Genomic DNA, 18,471 nt, shown 5'->3' with positions numbered 1-18,471 from the left:
GACTGAAACCCGACACCACGAAAGAAATTATAGAGCAGCTACTTGTGTAAATTTACTTTGTCACCGTCAACCACCGTTTACTATCACTTTACAGTTTACTTTAGTGAAGGGATCATGATCAACTCACCTGTCAGAGGTGGGGGCCGCCACACTAAACCGGCTCACGCGCCACAAAAAAAGGCACGAGCCCTAACTGTGGTCCATTTAAAAAGCAAAATGCAAATTCACCTTGTTTGCTTCATGGCCTCTCTGTGATCGTCCAACCGTGTTCCCAGACAGACTTGGCCTCTAGCCGTTACAGTCAATGGGTGACGCAAACGTGAACCTGTTTTTTCTGTACACTCACCCAACGGCCACAGCACAGGTGACAGGAATAATCATCACAGGTGCTTCCGGTTTTGGAAAAACACCCTTGGTGTTTGGGAAATTATTGGAAATGTGGGGGGAAAAAAATCAGAACATATGGAAAGCTATTTATAAATAGAACCTACTGGACAAAGTAATATTTGACAAAGTGTGTCAATGGTTCAATTTACCGTCACTGTCATTGAGCCATCTTAAAATACATGTTGCTCGACATTTTTTATGGGTTTTATGGTTTAAACGTGACGCGGAGGACCTGCCAGTATAGCCACGGGTTCAGTTTTCTTCTTGCAGAAGATACGCTCACAAACTTTCCCACCTGAGGTGAACTCATTGGATCCTCTCTCTCTCTCTCTCTCTCTCTCTCTCTCTCTCTTTCTCTCTCTCTCTTTCTCTCTCTCTCCCCCACCCATTCATTCATGTGGGACAATTCAGATTCAGATCACGGACACAGACAGTAAAAAGGATGCGAGCGCCGGAGAGAGGAGGCAGAGCAGAACGTTTTTCCCCACGAGTGTGTCCTTCCTCGGCGTGAGCGCGTGTAACCTCACGGGGAATTCAACGACACTGTGAGTTACGGTAAATCACTTTTGGTTTGTTTGATCGATAAAAGTTTCAGCTCTATAGGTGCAAAACGTATGGTTTATTCAGTTAAGCCGGATTCCCTTTTGTTAATATTCTTATTTGTTTTCAAGAATGTTTTGAAAAACGATAAGCGCCTTGTTTCGTGCACCTCAGCCTCTACGACACACTGTTAAGTGATAAAGTGCATGATGGGTTTTGTTCCCTAGATGCAAAGCATTAAACAATTAATGAAGACATCACAGTGGACATGGACAACTGCTTTTCCCCGCTGGGGAATTTTGACTGAAAGCTGACAGGTTGAAGCGAAATGGTCTTGTGTCGGTCTAGTCACATGGAAATCACACAAAAAAAGTTTTCGATTAAACGTGTCTTCATATCATAATTATTTTTTTGTTTAACATAAGGCTCCATGGGCATTATTTAACTGAAAAAAAAAAGATTTAAAATATTTTAAGTGCTTTATTCTAAGATTATTTGTGGTATTAAGGCGCGTTCATTGCCACTAAACATGATACGAAGCAAGAAAGGAGGGAGATAAAGGAAAAGAAGAGGAAAAAATGCATCCAATGCTGTTCCCAATCCTGGAAGTAAAACAGAAAAATTTTTGGAATAAAACCAATAGTATTAAAGCACTTTAGGTAAGTTTTAAAAAAATGTTTATTACTTTTCATGCTGTAACAGGAATCAAGATAAAATCACAAGATAGATTAAAAAAAACATACATACAGTGACAAAGGGAAAAACCGGAGACATGAGGAGAGAAATAGTTTGACAGTGCCCCCATCCCACAGGGTATGAGGCTGAATGGTTGGATGAGTATAAGAATGATGTGAATCAATTCCAAGGAGCAGTGAAGCTGTTCTGGCCGCACATGATGGCCCAACACCTCACTAAGACGCTTCATGTGGGTTTTTCCACCTGTGCCAAGAGGAAATTCTGCTTGAAGTTATGCATCTGAGAGAGTGTGAGAGTGATAAATGACAGTGTTTTGTTCTCACTCTTTCCTCCTTTTATTTATCGCTGCGTGAGCATTAATCATTTCAGAAAATTTGATTGGAAATTTTATCTCTCATCGCTTTTTATTACAGCTGTACACCCACTACATTTTTGTGCCTAATTACAGTTTACATTGCCAGCCAGTGTTAAGTGATGTACAAATTAGAAAAGTCCATGTGTGTGTATCTTTTAATCTGCAGGTATCACTGCTGCTGCACTGGGCTGTTCCTGTATTTTATGTAAGGTTATTCACTGTGGGAAATTAAATCCTTATGCTTTGAAGCATACATTAAGTGTGCTAATGTATGAGGCGGGAATAGAAGGTGGCAATTAAAGCAACTTTAAATATGTGTTAGATCATGTGTTAGACAAAGCCACTGTAATGTCCTCAATCCTAAAGAAGTGTTTAATTGTTCTTTAATTGAAATGGTGACATTTCTACTTCACTTTCTTTTGTCATCTTGTCACACTTTGACAATGTGGTTATTCACACAAATTACGGTTATTGCTCAACCTTCAGTTCAGACATAAAGGTTCCTGGTTGATGCTTATTTTGTGCACTGAAACAAAGCGTCTTATGTTTCATTTCTGTGACACTTAGACCCGTTGATCTGCCCAAGCATGCCCTTATTCCATGACAATGTCCTTATTCTTTTTTACAAAGAATGTTAACTTAACGGTAGGATGTCTTTTTGTTCTATGACTTAAAGTTAGAGTTTAATATTGGCTTAACCTTGCTTAATCTATTCAAAGCCTTTATACCCTCACCTTCAACTTGCTTATTCCCCTGAAGGCTTCTACTATAGAAACTCAACAGGTAAGAAAAGGGAGCTGGCAAAATCCCAATTCAGATCTAGTCAAACAAGAAACAGTTAAGTCTACAGCCTTTCACAACAGAAACCCTTATTGCTCAATGCCTTGGTGGGTGACAAACAAAATGTGTAATTTCCCATGCCCGTTCTGTTTGAGGGGGCCGAAACCTGGCATAGCTGCAGAACGATATGCCCCAACACGTTGTTGCTGTGACCCTTTAATAGAGTACTGCACACTGACATGGAAATGTCTCGCTATTCTCACTCCTTATGAAGTCCAGTGATTATGCATGTCCTGAGAGCACTGCTCACTCTGATAGTGTTTAAACTGTTTGGTCCATACTTGCGCTCAGTTTATTTCCCCCACCCCCTCTCTGTGCGTGGATGTGCCTGTCACTGTGGCTGTTTGTGCTGCAAGGGCTAGAACAGAGTGACTTCTTTCTCAGGCTGGTCTGTGCACCACTCTCAGTACCCCATGGTGCTTGCCATTGTAAGTGCTTCCAGCGGCTATACCCCCTTTGCACACAGGCTCTGCTGAAGAGGCCATTCAACAGGGATTGCCTTAATACCCAAAGAAAATCCACCCCCAACCCCCCCCCTCCCCACTCTCATTTGCTTTCTGTCACAGCCATCTTTTATGTTTTCTTTTCAACACCACATAGGTTTAGAGAGGTGAATGAAATCGGGGCCTCTCCTCTGTATCCAGAAAAAAGTGTTATCTGTGCTCTCTCCATCCTTCTTCAGGCTGTGTGTGTGTGTCAGGTGTCCAGGACCTGCACAGAACAGGATCTGCGTTTTCCACACTGTGACTGAGGAGGAGAAGTGATGGCTCGAGAAAATAGCTGCTGCAGAGCTTGCTGCAGGGGCTTGTATGCTTGCCAGTGGAGGAGCTCGCATGAAAATAAGAGCAAAGTGAGTTTTTTTTGCAGCCTTAGTTGTTTGTATATTTTAGTTTACAATATAAATATATTTTTAAATGACCATTAGTGCGTTCACATGAGTCTTAGATGTTCTGATTTTCTTCAGCACTGATCTATGTTGTACTGTAGTGTGTGATGCTTATGAAATAATCTGGTCCGCATTGATTCATCAATTGCAGTTTTCAGGTTCCCTGTACTTCCACTGAACCTTTGCAGATCCCTGTAAGGAGGGATTACCTTTTCACCAGACTGAATTCAGAAATATATTGCCAATGAACAGTTCTGTCATATGTATCCTGTTCTTTAAATGCATTTTGAATTGAAGTGGATAACTATGTTTAGAGAAAGCTATTCACATACTTTTAGAAAATAAAAGCAGAGTAAATCAAGTGATGATTAAAATGCTGAATATGCATTTGTGTGCCAAGAAAAATAAGTAAACTCACAGGCCCTCACAGGCCTGTCATGGACTTATCTGGAACAGTATTGTAAAGGGGGAGGAGGATGGTGGCGGTCTGTAGTTTCGCACAAATAAGAGAATGCTGTTTACGGTGAAAGAGAATGAAGGAGCTGATTGTGTTGAGTTGTCAGGGCATAGCGCAAGGTGCAAAACCACCTATGAAAAAATGTTGGAATTGTTCCAGTTGTCTTCTCAGATCTAATTCCCTTTGGAAACCATACACACATACGCACATACTTTCACTAACACTCACTGCATACAAAAGATTATTATCATTTTGCTCATAACCTAAATGCCCTGAGGTGTGAAATTCAAGTCCAAAAAAATAATATTCCACCTGTTCTTTTTATTTTAGCAGGCCTGCTGCTGGTACATAGTTGTCACTCTGGTCTCTCTGCTTTCTCTGTGCTGGATGTACATTTGTCTGGTTATTTATAATGACCAAGACGATGTTAACTGGTGAGTGACTGCAAACATTTGCACACATGCATGCATGCTTCCCACGTTGAATCCAGCACAAAAGAGAGAATCCTCTCTTTTCTTTCCCCTTTTTTTCCTTTGTTTGTTGGTGACCTCTTTTCTGCTAACCTAGTGCTGCCGTCTATTGTTCTATTATCAGGAAGGTCTTCACAATACTGAAACAGTGGGTGAACTGGTCCATGGTGCTGATCATCACCTATGCAGTGTTAACCAGCTACTGCATTCTGCTGCTGGTGAGGATATCGTGTTGATGTTGTGGTGTCGTGTTGAGTTTGAGTGGTAATGATGGAGCGAGTGCAGGATGTTAAACCTAATCTGGGAATTAATGTTTAGAATTGTAGCTAAATTTAAAAAAAATGCCATAGCCATTGCTTAGCTTATCTTTGTTCCCTTTTATGGAAACCTCATTCTTAAGCCATAGAATAAAAGGCCATTGTTGTAATTTCATGTTCTGTTACTGACACCATTCATTACAGCTCTTTGCACTGTTCCATGCTGCCTTAGGAGAACAACTCAACTTACACTGGCTGCACAAGGTATTGTAAACATTTATCTGTCCAACTTTCATCATTTATTGTTGTTCAAATAGCTGAATGCCACATCTGCTTTTTTCTCTGCACAGATCTTCCTGTGTCTTGGGGGGACGCTCACTGTTACCGGGATCGTAGTCTTGAGCTACATAAGGAGAGAGCAATGGTCAGCCGTTCGTCTTTCACTTGAGGTGCAGTAGGAATCTCTTGTCAAGGACTGAGGACCATTTGTGGGAATGGTGATGAGAGTGTAAATGTATTTGTATGTGGTATTAAGTTGTCCACGAAGTGTGTCCACCTTGTATTTATGATGTGTTTCGTGTGGCAGGCCACAGCTCCTTTCCTTCAGTTTGGTGCTGTTGGAGCCCTGACGCTGCTGAGCTCGTTTGTCTTCCACTGCTTCCACAGGGTCAAATGTGGTACGTGTTAGACGTCATTTAAGAGTACACACAGGCATGACTCACAAGAAATTGCAATACTGTTTAGAAAACACATTTCTCCAGACATAAACATTATTACGGCTTTGTAAAAACATTTTACTTGTAAATTAGGAAAATTAGGTTAATTTGTCTTTAACCAGGAAACAGCTGCTAAGACAAAAAAATAGCATAGATAGGACAAAGATAGACATGTTAATAAAAATAAAAATTAAAAATTAAATGACGTCACAATTGGTATTACCTGTAATGCCTATAATACCTATAATAAGTTTTGTGTTACACAGAAATTATAGTATTGTTGTTGATTACTGACCTGACTATTTAATAAGGAATTGATTTATAACTGGGATGTGGATGCTAAAAAAGAAATTCAGCAGAGTTGTGGTAATTTACCACACACCAGAGTTTGTGTTTTCTTTGCAAATGTTTGGTTATTGGAAGAATGAGCAATGCCCCTACGTTATAATCATGTTAACTGTGTGATTGTCTAATTATTTCTCGGCAGGGTCTAAAGTCCTGATTGCAGTGGTCTTTGTGGCAGTGTCAGCAGCCATCTTCCTGTGTCCCATATTCATCCGTTCTCCTTGTCTGATAGAGTGGAGTGAATTACCCGACAAACCAAAGCTCATTGGCCACAGAGGCGCACCAATGGTGAGCGTCCTGTTTTACCTGACAACTCGCTAAAGACACACGTGGTGCATCTCTCCTCGTGCTGCCAGTAGTGCACCATTGGAAGGAGCTGTCATAGTTGAGGCACAGCACTCAATGCTAAGGCTCGCAGAGCATTTAATTAAAGGAAGGTTGTTTAATGATCATTTGAAGGGATGATTCATTTTCTTGCTCAGAGAAGTAACTTGTTAAGAATCTGTCTCATATACAGTACAAGCCCCTGTAGAACTATAATTTGCCATTTTTACACTTATATTTTTGAACACATTGGGTAAACAAGACACTTGTTAATTAGTAAGCTTTAGAGATTTTTTTTTTTTTTTACTGTAGAATCACACTAGCTTTTCCCCCCTGCTTTCAGTCTTTAATATGAGCTAGGCGTCCCCTGGCTGTAGCTTAATATTTTATAGATGGATAGGAAAGTGTCAATCTTCTCATCTAACTCTTGGCAAGAAAGCAAGTAAATATATTTCCCAAAATGTTGAACCGTTTCTATAATTTGTAAGACACCTAAGCAAACAATTTTGTTATACAATACGGATATTATATATCATTGTGTTCACTGATGTATTATGTTAAAATGTGCTGCATCTTCATACACATCCCAGCGAGCGCTCTACCCGTGGCTCAGGTGTGAACAAATGTCCAGCCATGTGAGGGCCCCATATGTCGTGCTGCTCTGTGCTTGTTAATTTGCTTTGCTCCTGGGTCACCAATAAGCTCGATTTAACACTGTGCATGGGGTTGTGTGTGTTCACACTGCTTCAGGGTAATTTGAGAGTTTAAGCACATGAGTGTGTCTCACCCATCTGCCCTCACTGTGTTCAGCTGGCTCCAGAGAACACCATGATGTCATTCAACAGGAGCATCGCGTGCGGCGTGACAGCCTTTGAGACCGATGTTCAGCTCAGGTACGGTGAAAATGGGCTCATAGTTAAGATACTTTTTGGTGGCTGAGTATCACAGCAAAGCATTTTTAAAAGGTTTTATTGTGTTTTTTTTTAAGTGGTAGAGCACCACAGAGGTTCATAAATTACTCAGTCTTGACATTTTGATTGTTTTATCTTCACAGACTCTGATTTTTATTGTTTCTCCAATCTAGCAATGACAGCATTCCCTTCTTGATGCACGACAACGAGTCTGACTTTTTGTTGAGAACGACAAACGTTAAGGAGAAGTTTCCCAGGACAAACTTCAACAACAGCACCAGCCTAACATGGGAGGTGTTACAGAGTCTGAATGCAGGTGAATGGTTCCTAAAGGTGAGGACTGTGCTGTGATACATGCTTGTCCACGTACTTGCTCACAAAGGTTCTGCCACAGTTACAGAAAGCATTATTGGACTTTCCAGACAGATCCTTTCAATTCAGTGTCCCAGCTCTCAGAGGAGGAGAAGGAAACGGCTAGGAAACAGACTATACCATCCTTATATCAGCTCCTCATCCTCGCCAAGCAGCACAGCATCTCAGTGATATTTGATCTGTATAGTCCCAACCCAGAAAGGGACGCAAAGGACACAGTTAAAGCCATCTTGGATTCTAAGATTGACCCAAGCCTGGTAAGTCTAATGTTAATCACTCTGAAGGAATTTGACTGTGATATGTTATGACAAGGCTGATTTTGTTAAGGTGTTGTATTTTTCTCTTTATAGATCCTCTGGCTTCCTCCAGTGAACATGACTGATCAAGGTTTCATCCAGGTCTATAAAAGTACAACTGAAATGCGTAAACACGGAGAAAACCACCTGAATGCAAAATACAGCGAATTAACTACTGATGAAATCAGGTAAAAACATAAACATGAAAGGAAAATACACCCATACGATATGTGGTGGTGCCACGGGGCATGCACAGTAGTGTGCTAATTAAAAGTGTGTGCGCAGCATGTTGAGACACAGCGCTGGCATTGAATATAGATGCACAGGATCGGCCTGCAGGTAATGTGATTCAAATAAGGCCCCAACCCTGCAGTGTTGTTAAATGGGCGAGTAAACCAACCATAAAAGATCCTACTAAAGAATGAAAAGCAGTGTAGCAACATGTTTTGAGGAACTGCTGAAGTGCTGCATTCAGTGCTAAATAAACTCACTGTACATGGACTCCTGTCTTTGCTTTATGCTACAGGCTTTCTACGTGTTTTCTACATAAAACTCATCACCAGGCAGCACAAACTAACTCTGTTTACATGTAAAGATATGATAGATTTTGTTGATATTAGAACTTAGGCAAATGCAAAAGTGACTTAATACAGAATACAAAGAAGAAAAGACATAACATGAAGCATACATTGAAATGCACCCACTTACATATGTACACACATAGCTACAAACACAGATACGCTTTCCACAGCTTCCCATTTTCCAATTTATATAACTACTTCTCGTCTTCATTTACCTACCGTATAATCTATACAAAGCTCTGTTTGTCTTACACACTTTTTCAAATGTCGTGTCTGTATCTGACAGAGAACTTCGGAGGGACAACGTCACTGTTAACCTGTGGGTGGTTAATGAGCGTTGGCTGTTTTCTCTGCTGTGGTGTGCAGGGGCCAGCTCTGTTACCACCAACTCCTGCCACCTCCTAAAAGAAGTGGACCGCCCTGACTGGACCTTGGTGAGCTATACGCACATGTTTCCCTTCTCTTTCCGCTCAATTCACTGGCATGAAAGCATTAAATACCAAACAATCACTCTTCTGCTTCAGAGCTGGCAAGTTTGTGCAAGTGTTTTCCAAAGTAGATGACACGCCTTGACCATGCCATGCCTGTGGGCATGTTTCTGTCTTTCAGTCACATCTCCAATACAAAATAATATGGATTTCAGTGGACCTTGTATCTTTTCTGATAATGATTGGGCTCTACATCTTTCAGAGGTAAGCAGAGCAGATGTTTGCATTTGCATTTGTCTCTGTTGTAGAAGTTGTATATAACTGACTGACCAACCTCACTGTTTTCTGCCAGGAAAAAACACAGTTTGTGTCCTAGAAGAGGTATAGTAATGTTAGATATTGTTAAAAATAGGGTTGCAACTAATGACTGTTTTCACTACTGACTAATCTGCAGATTATTTTCAAAATGTTTTCAATAAATCATTAAGTCTGTGTTGTGTTGTTTATCAAAATTTCCCAAAAGCCCTTGGTGGCCTCTTCAGACCTGCAATCCAAAAAGGAACATTTGGCCTTTTGTGCTTGAAAAATGAAGCGACAAATTGATTATGAAAATAGCTGCAGATTCATTTCCTGTTGACCAACTAACCTATTAACAGACTAATTGTTTTTATTCTACTACACTGAGTGAATGACACTGTATTGACACACATGATTAACATTTGGTTGTTGCACACAGTGTTCCTGGTAACAGCTCATATTTTGATTAGTCTTAAGTTAACACATTATTTACTAAGTTGATCAGTTATTCCATTTATAAAACAACATTTCGGGTTGTCAGGTTGTTAAAAAAACAAAACAAACAAACAAAAAACTTCTGACCATTAACTAGGATTCATTCAATAACTTATAACTTATTTAGTAACATTTAAAACCGCACACTTGATGCATTAAAAACCCTTTATTAATAAGTTATGGTTTTGCATGGTTTTGTAGGTGAGAAACAAATGAAAACATATTACTGGATTAGTAACATTAAAACATCATTAATACAAAGTACAAAGGACAAGCACCAGCTTTTTTTCACAGCCTGACCACCCAAATGTTTTTCTTCTTAATAATTGATTACTTATCTATAAATACTGGAAAATGATTTATTAACTATTAACAAAACACTTAATTACAGCTCTTAGGGTGGTATCACTTTTTTTTTTTTTTTTTACTGAAGTGGGTCCATTCATTTGTTTGCTGAACTGTTGTGACTCCAAACAGGAACAGAACAGCAAAGAAGCAATACTTCAGCCTCCAACGAGAAAGACGTTCCCCTCCTCTCTTTCACTGCTTAGTTTGACCGTCTCCAGCCACGGATGTTTCAGCCCTGAAACAGACGTACATCACTGTTTGCACTGTTGGAATGATTTGGACCTGAATCAGGAAGAAGGCAAGCTATTGTGAATTTCCATACACTGCATTCTGAAGCCATGAAAGTTGTCTTTACATTGTTACATGAGAATCAAATACGAGCACTCTACCACTAGATGGCAGTTTTAGTTTTTTGTTTCTGTGTAAGTCTAGCTGGTTAACTGGGTTTATCTTTCGCGGGGGGTTGATCATTTGTCTGTTGCAATTGAAAATATGAAGCTTCTCTCTGATTGCATCACTGCAGTGTGTGATATGTGCACTGAAATTTCTCCTGGCACTTTATGTCATTGTGTTTTTTTCAGTTATTGATGTTTTGATTTGTTTCAAAACAAGTTTTTTAAGGTCATTACTGCAGGAAGGATGTGGTGTAAGCTGAGCCTTGTGTATGTAACCCACTGTTGTTTTTTTGTTTGTTTTGGAAGATTGGGTTATGTGTAATTTATACAGTATATTATATATTCCAAATGGGTATAAAAACACTGAGTAAAATCTGACTTCTGTAGAACAGTTATTCGGTGAAAACAAGCAAATAATACATTAGAAAAATTAAAACATATATGTGGTTCATTGTTTCTTTATGTATTAACTCTGTATTTTTTCAGATATATTTTTTGCACCCTGGTCTTCATATTCCTGTTTGTTTGGTTTTTTTGGGGGGGGGGGGGGTTTGCTATTGTTTTTGTAATAAATACTTTGTGATTTCTTATTCTTTGTCAATTCTTCAGACAAGAAATGGAAAACAACACTTAAAATGTTTTAAACAGTAATTATTGCTTATTTAGAAAAAAATGCATATGCTTTTATTATTAAGTTATTTTGTTTTAAAGATGTCACAGTTGTGATATCTTTGGTCTAATCTACTTCTTTGTAGAGGCTGTAAAGGTGGTAAAAAAAAAAAAAAAAAAAAAAAAAAGTTCTTTAAAAAAAAAAAACTTATCAATCAATCAATCATCAGACTTCGTGCCAGTTAATTTTCTGTCAGTCTGCTAATCAAGAAATCATTTCAGCTAGACCTAGATGAAATAATGAACCAGAGATATCCTGTTTTTTATTCCACACATCCTTCTTCCTTGTCAAAACCTGAAGCCTACATCACCCACAATGCAACTCGACCGGTGACAATTGGGTTTGGAGATTCAGGTGTGCTTTGTAGTAGCGGCTAAATGTAGACTCGAGCCAGTAGCCAGAACCAGAGATGAGGAGTGGACTACCGAGCTTTGGTAAACTCACTTCTATCTAATGAACATTTCCTTCATTTACAAATGTGTAGTCCTCAACCCGAACTGACACCGACTTTCCCCCACATACATACTCAGTTACAACCTTCTTCAAAAGCTGCAGAACGATTGATGTGTAAAACTGTTCGATGTATAATTTCCTAGCACCACCTGAACGCACCACTAGATGGCACGCGACGCTAAACCTTGACAACGTGAAGGCGACTTGAATCTGATCACAGAAAAAAATGTAACCATGGGCGAAACTCAGCTTCACTAACAGACTGATCACCGCTGATGATGCCAGGCAGCAGATAGTGTAAGATGACTGCAGGTGGCATAATTTAAACGCGTTTATGTTGGTATTACCGTGGCCCGATAAAGGGGCCGTTTCTTCCATGAAGGCGAGGCATGTGTGTGAGGGGCGGAGGGGGAGGAACATGTCACGCTCCGGGGCCGTTTAGCCCAAAACTTCTGGAAAGTTGACATGAAGTAAACAATCTCCTCTTGTCACAACTTAACCTCTGTCTGTGTGGGTGTGGACCACACTGCTGACTGCAGTAAGAGTTCAGACAGACTGGGAGTGTCCAGCGACTGGATTTAAAACTCAACATCTCACTTTGTTTGTGGAGAAGGAGCTCCAGTTCTGGTTGTGTAATTATCCGGAACCGTTGCTGTAATTATTTTTTCTTCTGTACAAAAAAAAACCCTTAAAAAACTGTAATTTACATGACTTTTCGAGTTGGCCACAGCATGGTGCATAAATACGGTAAGTACCGTTAACGTTAACCGTTAACCGTGTAACGTTACGTGTTCAGCTCCCTAACGTGTCAGAGTTTTAGAGGAAATCTCCGTTCAGGTTTTCAGGTTAATGCCAGCTCATTAACTTCATTAGACTGCACGGCTTTTCACTTGCCCACTAACTTCAGTTATAATCCCTCGAGAAACGCATTTTTTTCTTTTCTTTTCTTTTTCTTTTTTTGTCCTTGGGGAATGAAAAAGATAAAATGCTGTAACTGGAAATTGTGCAACTTCCGGGCAGCAGTATACTGTTTTTGAGTTTTGTTTTTTTGTTTTTTTTTTTTCCTCGATCAAAATGTTCAGGAACAGGTAGGAAACTGTGAAGTAGTAGACTTACCTCCGTTATGTGCATCATCTCTGCTGTGTTCCTCACCACCCACTGGGTTCAACAACCAGCTGTACAGTCGTGTTGCAAGAGAAAAACACCTTTAATGTGCTGTGCAGGGGAATATAACAGACAGCAGTGCTGCATTTGGCTATAAGACGAATACAAATCATTATTATTATATGGTATGTTGTATGAAAAAAGATATTTGTACCTCAAAGTGTGTCCATGATACTTATTTTTATGTGCTGCATTAGATTATTCTTATCTGTCTTTATAGATTTTAGAGATATATAATGAATTGATTAGCTGATCGACAGGAAAGTAGTTGGCTTTAGTTAAAGGGCTCTGGGTTATAGACCTGTCAGCATGTACGATTGTGTGCTGCTGTTGTCCTGAGACATGTATTTATTGTGTGAGGCAGACACAGAGCGGGCAGTGGGGCTGCTCAGACAGTACCAGGACAACCTGACCAGTCCGGAGGAGCAGGCCTTGAAGACCAACTTGGGTAAAGTGTCTGCCATCTTGGGAAGCCAGCTGTTCCAAGCCCTTCTTGGTAAGAAAACCACTGCAAAACTGTTTGTCCTGGAGGAGGAATCTTTCAAAACTCTACCTTCTAGCTTAAATTACATCAGAGGTTTCTCAGGGTGAACTTTCTTAATAACTTTTCCTGTTCACACCCCTTTCTTTCTGAATAAGGAAGTTCCCCCCCTCCTTTTTTTTAGCTTCACTGTGTTGTTATTCCACTATATATCAGTCTTTTGTTTAGTGTAGCTCATATACACTTTCATTTTTGTGTGATTGCCTGCAGGCAGACACAGGATGTAGACTGGGTCAGGTTGTATTAATTTGTGTGGGATGTTAACTGAGTCTAAATGTTTCCCAATTAGGTCTTATGAAAGAGGGCTTTCAGTTTGCCTCACAAAGGTTTGCTGTATACCCCCCCTCTGTAACATACTCAGATTGTAACGAAATCCCAATAAAGCCACACACAACACAGTCTATCTATAGACTAGAGTTTTTATAAGCTTAGACTTGTCACACTGTGAAAGTATGATTCTTCCATAGACTTTTACATAATGGCCTCTTTTGTACCATATAATTTATGACCTTATGTCATAAATATACAGATACAGATCGCTTCTCATATAAAGTGGAACAGTTGGTTCACCACTACCAGAAAGCAAAAGTAATCTGCTGAAGCTGCTGGTGACTAAACTGATGTCACTAATCCTGAAGTGTGCATAGTTTCGACTACAGCTCATCTGAAGAGTCACCACTGGTCATTGTAACCAGCTACACCTTCATGACAAGTTTGGTGTTTTGGAAAAGAGCTCAGGGAAGCCAGTGTGAACCTTTAACTCTGTTCCTTTTAAAGCAGATAAAGCACATTACTTCAGTTTAATCAATGGTTGAGTGGTCCTTCTAATTACAACAGCCATGTTATAATGATGCTTGCCCTTGGGTCTGCTGCTACTACTGCTGACCTACTGCTGCTTCACTGCTGGGTATCTGAGGGGGAAGGGCTGCTCAGGCAGCAGTTAAAGATATACAGTATGGCTGTTTTTACTAGTGATGTGTAGTGAAGGGAGTTTGCTTCTTGTCAGAGGTCCACTTTAGAACCATAGAGCACGAGGTTGTTTGCTGTAACTGTCCATATTTAAGTTTAAATGTGTCTTAACAGGCCAACAAATTAGGCCACCATTTCAAAAGCTTCTTCAGATATAGTCTTTTTCTTTTTTTCTGCCTAATCTTGACATAACTGATGTATTCTTTCGGGCCTTTAGTATGTTGTGATCCACAGTGGGCTCATCCTCATCAACATGTTAAGTACCTCTAACTGGGTTTACTGATTATCAGTTAGCCATCATGAGTTAAAATGAAATGTACTTATACTGTAAGCTCTGGTGTTATTGAATTACTTGTGTTAACCATCTACGTGATGTAATTTTTGCCAAGGATGTTTTTAGCCATGCTAGCAGTGTTTGCGGCTACAGGAATGGCAAGGTTAGCCACTCCGCTGCTTTGGTTCAGACTGAAATATCTCAACAACTGTTGTATGGATTGGCACAAAATCTTGTAAATACATTCATTAATCCCAGAGGATGAATACCACTGACTTTGGTGATCATCTGACTTTTCATGTAGGGTCATCATGAGTTTTTCATTTGTCTAATACTTCGGTTGATGGCTTTGTACCTGCAAAACTAAATTCATTCCCATCAGCCTGTCCTGTCTTTAGTGCTAATTAGCAAATGTTAGCATCCTACCATAACTCATTCATGTGCACTGCAGTATGTGAACATGATAAACATTACATGTGGACCTGCTAAACATCATGTTAGCATTGTCATTGTGAGCATGTTAGCATGCTGATGTTGGCATTTAACTCAAAGCACAGCTGTGCCAATGTACAACCTCACAGAGCTGCAAGCATGACTGTAGACTCTCAGTCACATACTGCTGACTCACTGTATTAGTCAGCTAAAAGCAACAGTTTAACAAAGACAAAGTATCTTTATATAACATCTCAATGCTCACCATTTGTACTAGTTTTATCAGTATTTTAATCCTGGTTTCATTCTGAGTGCAATCAAAAACAAGTCATGCTAAAATGTCCTTGAGCAAGGCACTTGTTTCCTTCCATCTCTGAGGGGACTTGAATTTTGTTTGTCTCTGAAGGGGGAAAAGCCAGATAAAACACTCTGAAGTACCATCTAATTGTTCTAGTATTAGCACTCATGTGCATAATATGTTGAGACAACCTTTTTATGAGACATTTGCATTAAGTTATAGTTGTATACCTCTGCAGTGCACATGAATGCCTTCAAAAACATTATCAGTTTATAGCTTGATGTTATGCACAATTCTATCTAATAACAATCACTAAGGTAATATACCTTGTTATTTGTTTAAGTGAGGGAGACTCAGAGAGGATTAGCTTTCCAAATCAGGATTCCAAAAATTCCTCACAAAGAATGTTCAATCAGGGCCGAGCCTGAGGTGGACAGGAAAATAAAGTGCTCTTGGCTGCCATGCCAAGGCTATTTCTCAGCTCCCCTGGCTTTCTGGATCATCTGTGCAGTGTGTGAGGGTAGAAGCCGAAGAAGAGGCCTGTGGTCGGTGCTTGTCAGGTGGAGGGCTGACGAGGCTCTGCCCTCAGTTCAACATGTGGTTCTCATCAGAAAAGGCAGAGTGGAGGAGCAGCCGGTTCACAGCGCTAATAGGAATACAGTGCAATATAAACATTACTCATCCTCTTATCCTCTCCTGTTTTGTTTGCCTTGCATGCTTGGTGCCATGTGAACCGGTTCTGTTTTCACCATTTTGTCGCTGTAGCAGTGGGTTGAAAACAGGAGAGCTTAATCAGCAGACCTGACAGTGTTTTAAACATTTCATGATTAGATGAGAATTTACGAAACCATAAAGTTTTCTGATTGAAAAGTTGCTGTTTCCATAGTTTGAAGACAGTGATCTGGCAGCATTACAGTACAGTATTTGTCTTTCAGAGATACTCTCTAACTTTGATGCACTGTGGGAAGTAAAGAGGTGTTTGATGCAGTGTGGGAAGGTTCAGTACTGGCCACTTGATTGGATGTCTGCATGGTTGCACAGTCACGAACAAAGGTTGCCTTAACTGTGCATCCACCCTTTTGTTCCAATGTACAAACATGCAGTGAGAGGCATGGGGGGCTGCTCACAGGGATTTGGGACACACATACAAACAGACACATGTTAAATTACAGAGGACCCTAAATGTCTGGGGAATATTTTATTCAGGCAGTGACAAGGGGGGTGAATTGTTTTGCCCTGCCTTGAAATAATTGTGGCCTATTTTTCTGTGAATGTGTTATTCGAGTGAGCTGTAGCTTGCTCATCATCATGCAAAGAACCAGGGGTACATTGGTTTTCCCGTATGATTCACCCAGGCAGGCAATACAAAGATGACTTCAGTCCAATTGAATAGGTACATGACAAATAGAGGAGGCCTATAACACCCACAGACACACTGATCCTGCATGCAGAGTCTTTATAGAATGGGGAGAAGGTGCGGGAACCCCCTTATGACTGTGACAAAAAGGCTCAGCGCTTTGACCAGGCCGTCCCAAAAATAGTCCCGACATCAAAAAGAGATCTGGGAGTAAGTCTTGTGAAAGCGACTTCTGGCTTGGATTATGTATTTTGTTCCATGGCCAGGAATTTATGTGGTCTGTGAGGGTTGGAACAGTTCAGAGATTTTTTTTTTGGAAAGTCACAGATGTAAAAAAAAACAAAAAAAAAACCTCTGTACTTCTGTACTTTGTGTGACTGTGAATTCTGATCTTAAAACACTTCAAGACCCGATAGAGCACTTTTCTCTGTCTTGTTACTTGTGCCAGGAATAGATGAACGATGTAATTAGAAGTGTTAGTTGTGTGAAAGCAAGCCAGGTGTCCGAGATGCAGCTGAAGAGCATATCCTGCATGACTTAACAGATGCAACAATTTCAAGATTTATTTGAAGCCGAACTAACCAGTATTTTTAGATGAACACTGGGTCAAATGACAGAATGTAGAGAGACTCTACTTTTCTCCTCAGCACTATGTTGCTTTTTAGTGTCTTTCAGCTCATCGTTTTGGTTTTATATCCTGTAGCATTCCTGTTTTGGTTCACTTTCAGTGCTCTCATAAGCCTTGTTTCCAGCTATGACGGCTGGCTAGCCCTGATATACCCACTAAACACAACCTATCCAGAACCAAATGACAGATAGACAAAGTTAGTGACCAGCTGGTGACCTTGGTGTAGCATTTAGCAGCCTGAGAACCAGATATTTTCCCAGACTAGAGCTAAAAGAAGAGTGATAATTAATGATGATAAAAAAAATAATGCTAATGACTCTCCTTGTCTGCTTGATGTGTAAATAGACAAACTGCTCGCTAATACATTTACCGTATCAACTTTATAAGGTGTCGTGTTAATGTGTGTACAGCATGCTCTGCTGACCATAAGAAGGCAAAATAATCAGTTAATGCAGGTTTCAGAATAAAGGTAGCAACCGGATACTCAATACAATACTTGAGGAAAGGCACCACATTCTTGTGTGTTGAAATTTCAAATTTTATGCTGAATCAAAACCATCTTCTACCCTCCTACTTTTCATATTCTGTATGACAGCAATAATTTAAAATTTAATACAAAAGGAAGATGATGCTTGTATTCTCGGCCATTTCATCTCAGAGGATTTTGACATCAAACCTTGTTGATTTATGCATTTCTGGTTAAATGACTCATGAAGGTGCCTTTTTGCTAATGTGCACGGTGGTGATTTTATAAGCAGCACAGTTCACTGTGTGTCTGACATAGTTCGGTATATTAACAATAAGGAGGCTTACTAGTGTGGTGGGTGTTTGTATGTATGTTTTTTGCCTGTATGTAAATGTGTTTGCACAGGTAGGCCAACGGTATGTGTCTGCATGTATATAAGAGTTTGTGTAAGTGAGGTTGCTCTTTAGTCAGCTGGACAGCAAACTCCTCTGCCCACACATGGCTTCACTCCTCCATATTCAGACACAGTGATGAGTCACATGCTCCATTCTTACACTTTTGTTCTCACGGTGCCTTGTTGGGACATACCGACTCTTATCTCACATATACACACACACACACACATATACACATAGAGTGCAGGATTTTCTGTTTCAACAAAAGATACACATTGTCAATAGAAAGAACATGGTTTAAATGTATCAGGTTTGTCCTAGATGTCCTGTCCTGTGGCCTGTCTTGCCCTGACATTGAACTTTGGAAAGTTGATGAACTCTCCATCAACCTCTTTATGCTAGCAGTGCAGTAACCAGGCCCGTGTGTA

General features: G+C 40.0%; 2 protein-coding genes across 9 annotated transcripts in view; both read left to right on the top strand.

Moving 5' to 3' along the window:
- The first annotated feature begins 648 nt into the window (after nucleotides 1-648).
- gdpd2 (glycerophosphodiester phosphodiesterase domain containing 2) lies at nucleotides 649-10,868 on the top strand. 5 transcript variants are annotated; one of them, XM_041048490.1, is made up of 16 exons: nucleotides 651-932; nucleotides 3,501-3,668; nucleotides 4,495-4,595; nucleotides 4,756-4,849; nucleotides 5,093-5,152; nucleotides 5,239-5,337; nucleotides 5,475-5,565; nucleotides 6,089-6,237; nucleotides 7,084-7,166; nucleotides 7,358-7,517; nucleotides 7,607-7,813; nucleotides 7,907-8,040; nucleotides 8,720-8,867; nucleotides 9,043-9,125; nucleotides 9,214-9,242; nucleotides 10,131-10,868. In XM_041048490.1, the coding sequence occupies exons 2-16, from the start codon at nucleotides 3,582-3,584 to the stop codon at nucleotides 10,202-10,204; spliced, it is 1,599 nt and encodes a 532-aa protein (XP_040904424.1). In that variant the 5' UTR covers nucleotides 651-932; nucleotides 3,501-3,581; the 3' UTR covers nucleotides 10,205-10,868. The 5 variants fall into 5 exon arrangements, with proteins under 5 accessions (XP_040904425.1, XP_040904424.1, XP_040904422.1 ...); XM_041048488.1 differs by having other exon boundaries at nucleotides 653-942; nucleotides 4,492-4,595; XM_041048487.1 differs by having other exon boundaries at nucleotides 654-932; nucleotides 4,492-4,595.
- Nucleotides 10,869-11,993: 1,125 nt separating this feature from the next.
- dlg3 (discs, large homolog 3 (Drosophila)) overlaps nucleotides 11,994-18,471 on the top strand; it is a 75,407-nt gene continuing 68,929 nt past the window's right edge. For 2 of the 4 annotated variants that reach the window (XM_041047538.1, XM_041047535.1), the window contains exons 1-2: nucleotides 11,996-12,266; nucleotides 13,048-13,179. In XM_041047538.1, the coding sequence (XP_040903472.1) occupies nucleotides 12,227-12,266; nucleotides 13,048-13,179 (172 nt within the window). In that variant the 5' untranslated portion in view covers nucleotides 11,996-12,226. Of the gene's footprint in view, nucleotides 12,267-13,047; nucleotides 13,180-18,471 lie in introns of all 4 variants that reach the window. The other 2 variants (XM_041047534.1, XM_041047536.1) reach the window with 2 other exon arrangements.

Source organism: Toxotes jaculatrix, chromosome 10 (assembly GCF_017976425.1).
Source record: "Toxotes jaculatrix isolate fToxJac2 chromosome 10, fToxJac2.pri, whole genome shotgun sequence".
Taxonomy (NCBI): domain Eukaryota; kingdom Metazoa; phylum Chordata; class Actinopteri; family Toxotidae; genus Toxotes; species Toxotes jaculatrix.
Note: the sequence above shows the minus strand (reverse complement) of the source record. Positions and strands in the feature narration are given on the sequence as shown.

Excerpts from the sequence above, each read along its gene's own strand:
- gdpd2 (XM_041048488.1), top strand. The coding sequence starts at position 3,582 with ATGGCTCGAGAAAATAGCTGCTGCAGAGCTTGCTGCAGGGGCTTGTAT. Across the intron at positions 4,596-4,755 it reads GACCAAGACGATGTTAACTG|GAAGGTCTTCACAATACTGA; the intron begins GTGAGTGACTGC and ends TTCTATTATCAG. Across the intron at positions 9,126-9,213 it reads GGGCTCTACATCTTTCAGAG|GAAAAAACACAGTTTGTGTC; the intron begins GTAAGCAGAGCA and ends GTTTTCTGCCAG.